Source organism: Xenia sp. Carnegie-2017, unplaced genomic scaffold (assembly GCF_021976095.1).
Source record: "Xenia sp. Carnegie-2017 unplaced genomic scaffold, XeniaSp_v1 HiC_scaffold_22, whole genome shotgun sequence".
Classification (NCBI taxonomy): domain Eukaryota; kingdom Metazoa; phylum Cnidaria; class Anthozoa; order Malacalcyonacea; family Xeniidae; genus Xenia; species Xenia sp. Carnegie-2017.
The window spans coordinates 11051169-11063884 of NW_025813485.1; the positions used below are offsets into that span (position 1 = coordinate 11051169).

Genomic DNA, 12716 nt, shown 5'->3' on the forward strand with positions numbered 1-12716 from the left:
TCTCAAATTGAATTTGAATAAATTTACGGGTTATGCAACAGCTTACGTCATTTATTGCACAAAGTATTGGCTTGATACACAAGCAATTTAATCCGGCAAACAGTCAAAAAATTCGTTTAATAATGAGCAATATTGACTAACAAAGAGATATCTCTTCCACTAAACGTCGAAAAGTTATTATATGTTTTGACTTTTCATACTATTTAAAAAATTAAGGAAGGCGTGCTGGTGAAAACATAGCTTTGTTCGTGAAAAAAAGGCTTAGTTTATTCGTTGCCAATACGACTCAAGATAACCAGCTGTAGAACGTGTGTATAATGCAGGGCCCCGAAGACAATTGAAAACTTTTTATCGAAGAAACGTTTCAAATATTTAAGATAATTAACGTCATAGATTTTCTCACAATATTAATACATCGTCTTCACCATTTACGGCAGATGAGGATACAGCAGATTGTGAGTTCGCTTTTTCCAAGCATTCTCTCTTGCATTCCAGCAACATGGCCAAATCCTACACAATATGACACAACATGATGTTTGAAATATCGAAAAATTATTTGTTGTTAAATACACCCAGACAGAATATTGAACTGTGACAATCATATGGTGACAATCCTCCTCAAAATACGTCATCACGTGCTTTTTCATACCATATAAAGAACTGTAATGTACATAAATGCAAATATAAAAAATGAAACAAAAGTCTCCTCATTGCGCTGCATTTTTGATTCGCATCATATTCCCTCTCAAACGGCATTAAACTTTGCAATGCTGAACATAAAAAGTCCGCGCATTTCTGTTCTAATTTAGCTTATTTACTGAAAATTCAATCATTGAGGTCCACGCTATTTTGCCTGAATTTCAAGGACTTTTCAAGGACTTCTGAAGCATAAAATATGGACTTTTACAGGACCCTGTGTATTAACAACTGGTAGTAATAAGTCAGGAGGATTTTTAATGAAGCCAAAGTTTCCAAAATTAACAGATCCTTATGCTTCGATATTTACGTATCCAGTGCACTCCAAATATTCGAACGCCGCCATTCTTGGAGTCCCTTAGAATGTCCAACCAAGCGCCCAAAGCACTATACTCATTATTCAAGTTTGTATAAATTTTCAAAAGGACCAGCACTTCTACGCCAATAAACTTCTTTGCAATGGAAATAAACTCATGGTGAAATAAAGTTTCAGTGTAGAGAAACACGACGTTGTCACATTAAAAAAAAAGCATTGAAGAGAGGTTTCAAATTCGTCTACTTCTAAAACATTTCACTTTTTTACTCTTTACAATAAAAGCCACCAATGAAATGACCGCCTCGAGTCTAATAAGAACCCTCCTTTAAGCATACTTTTTGTTTTAGAAGCATACGTTTGTATTATAATTTCAGTTGGTTATCGTTTGGGGAGGGGGGAGGGACAGAAACCGTGTTCAGTCCTCATTTTCTTTTGTAAGAAAATCCATTTCAAATACGTACGTTCCACATCTTTTTCTGCTTGATACTAGGAGCGTGATTCTCGCGAACATTTTTTTGCTTCTCTCTTAAGCTCTAGCAACAAGAACAAGTACATGATCGAAAACATTCGCAGCCAACGGTAAAATTGCCAAATGCAAATTCAGTAAAAAAATGAAAGAGTACAAATTACGATGTCGGCAATTCTAAACTCATTTTTACCTTTCCCAAATTCTCCTGCTCTTGGATTTTCTTCGTATACAGTTCTCTATAAAGTTATATACATGTAAATATACGTATCACAACTAACAAACAGGCTATACAAAAAAAATAAATTTCCAGTGACAGCGCTCGGAGGGCAAGGGAAGGAGGGCAAGGGAGGTGAGGGGGCAAGGAATGGGGCATTTACCCCAAAAGTTTGTTGTACTTCCGCGGTTTTCTCTACCTCAGGTACTTTTTTTTTTCATTTCTGCGTTGTCCAGTAAGAAACCAAAGAGTAATTTAACGAGCTGTTCGTCCAAAGATAGAAAACCTAAATTAGATCCCCCTAAACATTTCTTTGTCCCCATTCCTCCACCAACTCATTCTAACCTAACGTCGCCACTGAACTTGTACGTTAAAGATGTTATAAATTTATCCATATAACAGAACGCATGCACAAAAACAAAACCTTGAGCCCCAATTTTAGGCACAGACAAGTAATCATGGACTCAATTTAGACCCAGTCAAATATTTTCTGTTACCAGTTTAAGTCACGGGGGCCGGTTGCACGAAGCCTGGATAGTACCAATAGGATAGCAATTTTTTAAACGTTAAAAAACCCTCTTAAAAAAGGTCTTCAATCACAAGCAAACCTGTACGACTTCTTTTTATCTTTGGAATCCGACGACGTGTATGATTTAATCTCAGCTTCAACCCTTTTTTCCTGCACCTCAAGAAGCTAAAGATAAAAATATACTCATTGTCAAGATAAGCCGGCTCGTGATGAATAAAGTACTTTACCTTAAACGTTCAGTTTGCAAATTCATGATGTAAACGCATAAACGAGGAACACACAAAATACAAAAAGCTATGTACGTGTGAAGACATTTAGACAGCGAGTCCATGTAGTCTTTTATGTACAAATGTACAAACGGCATACTTTTATCATGGAATCTAAATAGAAATATCTGCTTTCATTGTTGGCAAGTTCATCTCTTAAGGATTTCACTTCCTACAAACAAAAAACAAACATCTAAATGCTTAGAATGTTTGTCGCCATTATTTCATGTAATATAGTAATTAGTAGCTACACCACAGCACGGACAACAACATTTATATATACACAAGCACTAGGTGACTCTTAAATGGAAAGATAATATCTCACATCCGTCTAAGATAGAAACTTAAACAAAATGGTGGAATGACCTGGAAGATATCAGCATATACGACTCGAGTTGTACGAGAGTTCAGAGTAACTTATGAATACCAATGCAACACGACTAATGTCTGGCAAAGTACTCAACCACATAGATAATTTCATTTCCTTACAGCTATACCTGCTCAAGTTTGAACATATTGCTCTCAAGATTTGCAGCAAGATTATCGTAGATCGCCTTTTGTTCATCATACTCTGACGTCATTTCCTGTCATGTATTGAGAAAAATGTAAGATCATTTTGTGCAACAAGATAGAAACTTTTTTTACAAACATAAATATTATAAAAGACGAACCAATGAATGATTTTTCATTCAATAGCATAAACTGTATTGAAATATAAATGTATAGACATGTCTGCAATAAGCTGCAATAATGCGATGCGTTAGCCTTTTATTGCACGTTGTACTCAATAGTAAACGCAATAGAAACCGAATCCCACTCATATGAAAAAGCAGCTCGCGTGACAAAGCGTTTTTAATGCTTTAATCTAGACCCTTAGTGATTTCTTTAATCATATAATTCATTGTCCTCCAATGTATCATGGCCTAATTTCAGTTGTATAGTACTTTTATTTTAATGCACCAAATTATTTGTAAATTATGAAAAGGCTTGTAAGCGCACCACACATTTCTGCCTCATAGGCCGTAGTTCTTTAATAATGGGAGCCAAAGAACTCTTCTTCTCAACGATTAGCGAGTTCAACTTTCGAACCTGAAACAATGAAAAATACTTAACACGTCCGAAAAAGGCAAGTGTGTTCATTAGATTCGTGTCGCAGAAATATGAACATCGAAATTTCCGTGAAAACTATTGGGATATCTCATAAATTGTCATGGAACGCACCATATCAGAAATTTCATCAAGTGATTTTCCTTTTTGTTCATCCAGGTCACCTTTCACTGATGATACCTTTTCCAACTCTTCTTGCGTGTCGTGGAAGCCAGACACGCCTTCCTTTGCTTCGAGTTGTGACTGAGAAAAATGATGTCAGAATATCGTCAACTAGTAGAAATGTACCCACTACACGGGAAATGGACTAAAACTTTTAAAGTATTTGGTTGCGACGATGCAGCAAAATCCACAAATTTCTCGTATTCTTTTAATGCTTAAAAGTTGGTTAAACTTATGGTAGTATCGGGCTTTTTGCATTGTAAAACCGCGCATCACGTACATTCATTATTTTGGGTGTTTTAATGCTACATTATTGACTAATTGGTTATTGTAATCCACTAGCAACTTGTACATGTGGCAAGTAAAAAATTGAACTTTTTTTTAATACGGGTAATGAAATCCAACGATAGCTACTCAACTTATTTACCAGGTGTTCATTAAGTTGTCCTTCACGTCGTTTTAAAATCTCTTCAGACCGAGATAGAACACCAAATTCAGCTCGAAGTTCAGTCAACTACAGAAATAAATACATATAGCTATACATCATTTGATGAAGTAGTAAGAGTTCAAGTTTGACTTCCGATACTAATACCAATACCAAATGAAATTGCAAAGAAACGAAGTAAAATATGCATTGGAAGTCGTCACTACCGAAGTAAGCTCGCTTTTGGAAGTCGATATAAACGTTGGCCAAGAGATAAACTTTTAGAAAAACTTTTTTAAAAGGTATTTCAATATACAAAAGGCTGGTTTATTTGCATCAGATGAAGCATGTTTGAATCAAAATGTTTACAGAACGTAGATATTTTACCTGATTATTTTATTGCTAAGAGCGTTAGTGGTTGTCTATGTAAATAAACACTTCACAAATTCCCGTTACGTAAATGACGTTTACGAATGTATTGGCATTTGTATCATAAGTCGAACTGAAACTCTGTATTATTACACCAGAGACAGGATCAAGAGACAAGCATGAACGGATAAGTTTACATTAATAAACGAAGCAAAGCGTACCTCTTGACGTTTTTTCTTGTATACGGTGCTTTTGCTTCTCAATTTGTTCACATATCGCTTGAACTGAAATAAGATTTCATTAATTTTGTAACCATGATTTATGTCTTCGTTAACATAAACATGTGACAGAAATTCAATTGCGTAAAAATCATCACCTCTTCGCCTTTAACTACTTCAGTTCCCTCGCTTTGTTGTAATGCTTCACGTTTGCCTTGAAGCTGATTCTCGATGTTGCCCAACTGCAAATACGGGAAGTTTCATGACAAACACTCTTGAAACAAACATTAACATAATTATCCATCTAAGCAAAACTAACAATTCTCAATTAGCTATTTGCAACACTGCAGATGATCGCCTAAAACGCAAAATCCTTCAAGGAAGTAGGTTAGGAATGTATGTTAACGTTGTTGTTGAAGACATGCTGTACATGGTTATAAGAGCGCGTGTTGGAACAAAAGGGAAATTTAAGGACAGACCAATTTCTAAAGGCCCGTCTCCACTTAAGAAAATTTCCCACGGAACGTATAAATTTCCAGATTGCGCATGCGCTAAGTAAGGCAAGAGATGCGATCAAATTTTCTAGCGGAAAAAAAATACGTTCATTCAAGTAGAAATTTTTCGACGTTGGGCATTTACTTTGGTGACAGAATGCGCAACCTGAAAAATTATTTGTTTACTTTTTCGGTTTACTTATTGATCTGGAAGTCACTTTTGTGTGCCTCAAAGTATTAAATATTGAAAGATTAAATATGACTCAAGTCGTAAACATGTGTCACCATGGATGGTCAAAATTTTCAATAATTTACCTCGTCCATGACCTCTTTCAATTCTTCGGCAGCAGCTTCTTTTTTGCGAATGATTATCGAAGCCTGCAAAATTTACGTATATGATCAGAGACGGAATAAGCTTTTGCGGGAACCCTGGTAGACCAAAAGCTACCCTCCCCAACCGACATCTTCTATAAACAAAAACTAACAAAAAAATGTGCAATAAAATTGGTGATATTTACAAAGAGTGTTCAACATAACCGTTTTATACAAGAGTTGTTTTCTGCATACAAGAGTTGTTTTCTGCAATTCCATTCATAGTATATAAAACGCCAAGCACTTGAAACACTGCCTATTATATGGAGTTTTATGTAATAGCCAAAATGCGATTTTGTATGTTGGAATTTTTTGGTGGTTCTTGCGACACAAAAGCAATAGCTCCATAGACAAAATGACTCCCAGGGGACCGCACGGTCCCTGGCGACCGCCATCGCGTCCCCCCTTGCGATCTGCCATAACACCCCCCCCCCTTGACCGCTATGCATATGAATTTCTTACAGAAAATGGTCATTGGTTGGCAAATACATTCCAATTAAATACATAAATTCTGACACGGTTACACATCATCTCCAGTCACATTTGGCTTAGTCCTTAACAGGTACAGGTACATGCATGTTTTAAACGGGAAAAAAGTATCAGAGAATAAAACACACTGCTGAAAATCATGACGTTTCGAGGTAATTTAAATTGTTTATTGATATTGAGAATGTCCTGTGGCGGAGTTTTGAATGACAAGGAGGGTCGGTTGCACAATTTCTCCCACTGAATTTATACAAGGACTCTTCTTATAAGACGTCCCTTGGCGTGTGTTGAAAGTAGTCAACAAAGACAACAAATCAATTAGTGTCCACTAACCTGTTGTCGAAATAACGAAAGCTTGTCATCTATAGGATCGTTGCGCACCATTCGTTTCTCAATTAGTTTGTTGATTTCATCCGACAACATTCCAATCTAGATGTATGTCAAGGACAATATATGAATACAACCCCCAATCCCTCCCCCTTCCTTAATTAACATTCTGTCTACGGTCGGCACTAAATGCATTAAAAAACCAAAGAAAATAAAAAGTTTACTCTCATTTTCTGATGTCTTTAATGCATTCGGCACACGCAAAGTTCAAAGTGAAATTTAAGCATCTACATTCAACTCAAACATCAATCTTCTCCACGTTAACTCGAGTGTCATGAAATCAGCCTCTTTCTAGAAAATTTTGCAATAGCACCACATCCAAGATCAACATAATCAAACGCACCTGACGATTTAACTGATCCAATTCAGATTGCCCCATCGCAGGTTCGTCAATTACTCTCTGTATATCGGTGACAGCTTTCTGCTTCGCTGCAATATCCTTGAGAAAGACAAAAAATATAGATTGGCGAAAAAAGAACTCGACATGCAAACATTTTTCCAAATTTAGAAATTCACATACGTGGCAAATTTTTGCAAAGATTTTATAAAATTTGCTTAATAACAAATAAATTATTTGTATTATTTCTTTGTTTCTTCTTGTCTAAATGTATTTACTATTAAAATAAATGATTTGAGCCCGGGAGTATCCTTGATAGTGGTCTAGATTAGTAGAATCCTGAGAAGGACTGTTGGTATTGGTTTTGTCCGATTTAGAATTGACCAAAGTTTTTTACTCTGTAGATGACTACAGCTAAGAATGCTGAAACGTCAGGCAACATCAACACCAACAGTCTTCCTCGGGACTGCACTGACATGGACGATAAACATCCACAAACTTGCACAATAATTCATTTGCTCTTAAAATAAATGTTTTGAGCTTGAGAGTATCATTACATGTTTGTAGACGTAGATCTTCCAGATTAGTGGAGTCCTTATACGGACTGTTGTTGGTGGTGTGACTAACTTATATTGACATATTATTCACTGACTTAGTATTGAGTGCCTTAATGTCGACTGACTTAGTATTGACAGACGTAGTATTGACTGACCTAGTATTGACTGAGGTTTTTGACTCTGAAGGTGACAACCGCTAAGAATGTCGAAACATCAATTAATACTAACACTAACAGTCCATCTAAGGAATGCTCTAACCTACACGATCAACATACACAAACATGCACTGTAACGTATTTAATCTTAAAGTAAACTTTTTGAGCACGGGAGCATAGCTCTAAGTTTGTAGATGTTGATCGTCAAGATTCGTTGAGTGCTGAAAAGAACTATTGATGTTGGTTTTGACTGACAAAATATTGACTAAAGTTTTTGAGTCTGAAGATGACTACTGTTAAAGATGTCGAAACGACAGTCAGTGTTAAAACATCAACACTTGTTCTCAGGAATGCACAAATCTGGATGATGTACATCTGCAAACATTTCTAGCTCCATTTCACACAATACCTTAGGAATTTTCTCTTGATATAAATAGGAGTTGACTTTATATTCTTCTTCCAGCTTTCGTAACAAATCTAAATATTACAATGGAAAATATTAAACAAATACTAAACAAATAATTTAATACTAAACAAAATCAAGACAGACGGAACTGGTGAGTGGTCGTAAATTAAATAAATTTGAAATTTTTGTGGGAGTTTCTGAAAGATTCTCCAACATGATACAGGTGAAAGGAGTTTTTCAGGTTTTTCCAAAAATGAGACATTTCATAACAAAAGCATATCGAAAATAAAGAATATAGAAATTCTTTGTTGATGTAAATGATCATTAAAAGCTCGTACCAGCTCCATTTGTACCAGCACCTTGAGAACGAGCGTTGTTCAGAGTTTGTTGTTGTCTTCGATACCTTTGCTCGGCATAAAGAAGCTTATAAATAAAGAATACATTGATACGTCATTAGAATTTCCTTTACTGAAAGCTCAAACTTCGCAAATAAAACATGTAACTGATGTGAGTATGTACTTCTTTGGGATTCGGAAAAATCAGAAATATGATTTGTATCATATTTTGTACGTCACAAAAATAGGAAGATTGAGATAATGGAAAACTATGTATAACTAGCGCAAATAAATTATTTTATTAGCGTGTTTATTTAATCTGTACATAAAGAGATAAGTTCGAATGATATACGAAACGATACGATATGATATGATATATGATATGATATGATATGATATGATATGATATGATATGATATGATATGATATGATATGATATGATATGATATGATATGATATATAATGTGATAATACATTGTTTGATGTTATCTATTTACTGACTTGATTTTTCTGATCCATCATTTGCTGTTTGAGATCTGTCTCTTGCTCTCTCACGATGCGCAAATTACGCGCCGACGATATTAACTTTTCGTGATTTTTCACAGATTCAACCTGGAAGAAAAAAAGTTATGCACCAGACCGAATGATCGGCCAATAAAAACAGATTTGCGCTTACCTTCTTCCTCACTCGATCCACACGCTTGATCAACTGCTCGCGCTCGTCTTCCATGTTTACTATGTCCTGTAGTAACAATATTCGATATGTTATCGATACAATCAATAATCTATAACCAATACTAGAAAATTACAGTCAATAAACGATCATAAATTTATCATTGATATACTGAACCATTCCCAGTATCAAATTGTGATCGATACAGTTTATATCGTCTTCAAACATCGACCAGGGACAATCTTTCGTTTAATCGGATACAGTCGCAGACATTCTTCATCGAGGAGATCATTCGTTATTACTTTTCATTGTGAAATTGTTTGGAAACACCAAGGGTAACATGCATTTGTTGCAAAGGCATCACAAAATTCTTGTTGAGCGATAGAACATGATTTAGATTTTAACTGATTTACGAATTCTTCCTACATGATCTGAATTCTTGCATGTAAAAGTGTGATTACAATTCTTTTTGGCATAAAGGTACTTTCAATAGAAAAACATGATACTCGTCGGGAATATCTCATCTCGATTGCATGTGAAGCAGCATGAACGTGTTGCAAAAACTGTGAATTTCTCATTTCGTATTTTTAAAAAATTTTATGAAATGTCATCTAGGTACAACGGTTTCTGCCTCCATATTGTCTCTTGAATCATGAAAATTAAATCGTTTGACTCGTTGTATACTATGTTATCAATACCGCACTTACACATCATCATTTATCATAACGAAAAGTATGCGAAAACATATAGCTGACCTTTTTAATGTCACCAGTCGAGAAACCAGATGCTTTAAGACGTTCCAATTCTTTGTGAAACTCTTTAAATTGTTCCATGAGTTCCGTGTACTAAAAACAAACAAGCAAATCAGTGCACGCTGCATGGTTCTTGCTGTCGCTCATATGTAACAACAAAAATGGGCAAGAAGACAATAACGATGGTGGGCAATTCAAAAAAATTGAGCCTGATAAAAACATTTTAGAGCTACATGTAAGATGTGTTACAAGCCCTTAATAATCGAGCGCGAGGTCATTACGGAGAAATAACGGACCAATAGGACACAATAAATATATCCTAAACTTTGTAAAATTTTAGTTTTTCTCTAAGTTGAGAGCAAAAATAACAACAGAATTACTGTGTAAATGTCACACACGTAACGGGAGAATCGTCCTGGTGCATTTTAAATGATTACCGCCGGGTTTCTGGTTTTTCACTCCTTATAGTGCAAACATTCATTCCCGTATTGATCGGAACATAAATGCACAAGTACTGCGTATGACTTTAACGAATCAGTATCGAATAATGCATGAAAAATATTAAATTTACCGTTTCATGAAGCTCAGAGATATCTACATCTGCCAACTGCTCATCTGGCACATCAATGCGAACCAAATACCGTGCAAGGTAGGCTCGCTTCTTGAGATCATTCAAATTCTGAAACAACCACTGCAGTATGGGATATATGACCGGTTTGTCGCCCTGAACCAGTCCTTGACGAAAAGCATTTCTAAGAGAAAAATTCATATCATTTTTTTTACTTTGAGGTGAACTTTATTGACCATATGAGCTAATATTAGAGGTGTGCTGGCCAGAGGCAAGACAACAAGAACTCGTTGTGGGCCCCGGGCCTTACGCGTTCCTTACACGATGATAAAAACTATGTAAGTTACAAATTTTTGTAGCCTACATATAGTCTCATTTCCCTGCTAGACAGGCAGCAATTTTGGTAGGGAACATTGCCTCTCGTGATTTGTGGTTATTTTACATTTCCCAATTCGCAGTTTTTCCCATTTTTCGAACGAAATGATGAAAAGTGGTGGTTGAATGCCAAGGAACTTCAAAAATTTAACTTACTGATGTCACCTTTTGTTGGGGTATAACAAAACGTCGTGTTACTAACTTTTTTGCAGGAGTTATTTTTTTCAATGGTGGAATTTTTGCCTAAAATTACTATTTTGTCCATGGTTTTTCTGTATTTTTGCAGAAGTCAATCGACCAATCAAAACTATTCAAAAAATGTTCAATATACCACATAGTCCACAAAAAGTTTGACTTTTTTAAAATGATATTAATTCTTTTCCCTTTTTCTGAAAACTCCCAAGAATGACTTACGTATTGTGTCATAGAAGTTAATAACGTGACGATATTAAGAAGCTAAAATTCGATGTGAAAATGACAAAAAGTCATCAATCCATGATGCTAAATGTACAAAAGACAAAACGTATCTATGCTTTCAGCATTATTTGGTTTAAAAAAAAGTTTTTGACTTTCACGTACGGATTGTCTATGTTTGATGTTGGCTTGTATTTGAGAACGCGGAGAAATGTCAACATGCGAACAACCATAGACTCAGGATCTTCACTGCGAATGTCCAACTTGTGCTGAAAATGAAAGCTACTTTTGAATGATGGCAAGTTGAATGCTAAATTTTTACCACTACCCGTCCTTAATAAGATATCAGAGAATTCCTCTAATCCTCAAAAGCCCTAGTGCCATAAAAATAATCCAATAATTGATAGAGCTTTTCAAGATCTATCAATTAAGTTCTGGTGGGACAAGAAGAGAATGTTATGAGGTACAATGCACGGATTGTACATCTTTCTTGGGAAGCCTGTTTCCCAATCCCTCCAACCTCCTAATGGGTTGAATGTATATAGACATGCCAGAGTAAAAAACCCACAACTGTCCTAAAACTTATTTATAACTATGCTATGTGTGTTTTATTTTATGTTCAGAAACGACAAAACAAAAATACAGACCTGTGAATCGACTTCAGCAAACACATCATTCAGAACTTGAAGCAAAGTCAGCGGGTTTAAAGAGTCAAAGCTAGAAAGAAAAATAGGACAGAATTATTAAATAATTCAGTGAAGCACTCAACTTTAAGCAATAAATTTGACTTATGTGGACTTTCTCACTCACAAGGCTCTATATATCTTTTGGGGATGCAATCTGTATGCTATTGCAGTCAGCAGTAAATTAGGGATTTCATGTTACGTAAATTTCTCAAAAAAGATGCATACATGGAATAGCCTTGCAAATCAAAAATTAGAAAACAAAAATTATGGTTTATGTGCTGAATTATGAAGAAAGGAAAGAAGTGAAAGATGAAAAACAAACTCAAAAAGCAGTATGGTGTATGCTCTACTCATTCTATTAGAAAGTTAAAATTTATAACAGATACAGAAGATACAAAAGCTACAAGATACAAAAGATACAAAAGCCATTTCCAAGTCTTCCCAGTTCCCCAAAACAGACATTTTAATTTTGGTTAGAATGCCATATGTATGTCCCTGACCTAAAGTTTTCATTGTTTAGCCAGGCATTTGTGGACAATAGTCTGGAAGACTCACTATGTTGATTTAACTTTAACACACCAAACCTTTTAATTTGACTATATATAACAAAATACTGCATGCTGGAGACAAAAAAGGTGGTTGGAATAAAAAGAAATACATACCTTATCAAGTTCAAGTTCTTGTTGAATGGCTTTTGGTTGAGATTGTCAACGATGTACTTCAATTGTTTACTCATAGTGCACTTCTTCCAATGCTACTAACGAGAATTGGTTGAAATATTAAGATAATGCAAACTTATATCATTGCATAAGTCATATCGAAACCAACATGCACGTGAAAATGATATTAAGCGGCTAAAAATGACTAGAATTTCGACAAAGGATATAGTAATAACTACAAAACATGTTTACAACTTTATAACTAGGTAACAAAACAAAAATGCCTTCCC

At 35.3% G+C, this 12716-nt stretch overlaps 1 protein-coding gene across 1 annotated transcript; it reads right to left on the reverse strand.

The window, feature by feature from the left end:
- Positions 1–22: 22 nt before the first annotated feature.
- On the reverse strand, positions 23–12701 carry LOC124447452 (intraflagellar transport protein 81 homolog). Its single transcript, XM_046998373.1, has 23 exons — positions 12430–12701; positions 11729–11798; positions 11247–11350; positions 10296–10476; positions 9728–9817; positions 8976–9041; positions 8801–8911; positions 8303–8387; positions 7968–8035; positions 6853–6948; positions 6456–6551; positions 5580–5642; positions 4929–5012; positions 4774–4836; positions 4187–4273; positions 3712–3840; positions 3490–3579; positions 2988–3074; positions 2591–2662; positions 2304–2389; positions 1672–1717; positions 1474–1545; positions 23–510 (listed from the first exon to the last, which is right to left on the reverse strand). The coding sequence occupies exons 1-23, from the start codon at positions 12501–12503 to the stop codon at positions 400–402; spliced, it is 2031 nt and encodes a 676-aa protein (XP_046854329.1). The 5' UTR covers positions 12504–12701; the 3' UTR covers positions 23–399.
- Positions 12702–12716: the final 15 nt, after the last annotated feature.

Coding starts and splice junctions, on each gene's coding strand:
- LOC124447452 (XM_046998373.1), bottom strand. CDS start 12,503: ATGAGTAAACAATTGAAGTACATCGTTGACAATCTCAACCAAAAGCCA. Junction 10,477..11,246: donor ACATCAAACATAGACAATCC/GTACGTGAAAGT, acceptor TTTTTCTCTTAG/AAATGCTTTTCGTCAAGGAC. Junction 2,390..2,590: donor ATTTAGATTCCATGATAAAA/GTATGCCGTTTG, acceptor TTTTATCTTTAG/CTTCTTGAGGTGCAGGAAAA.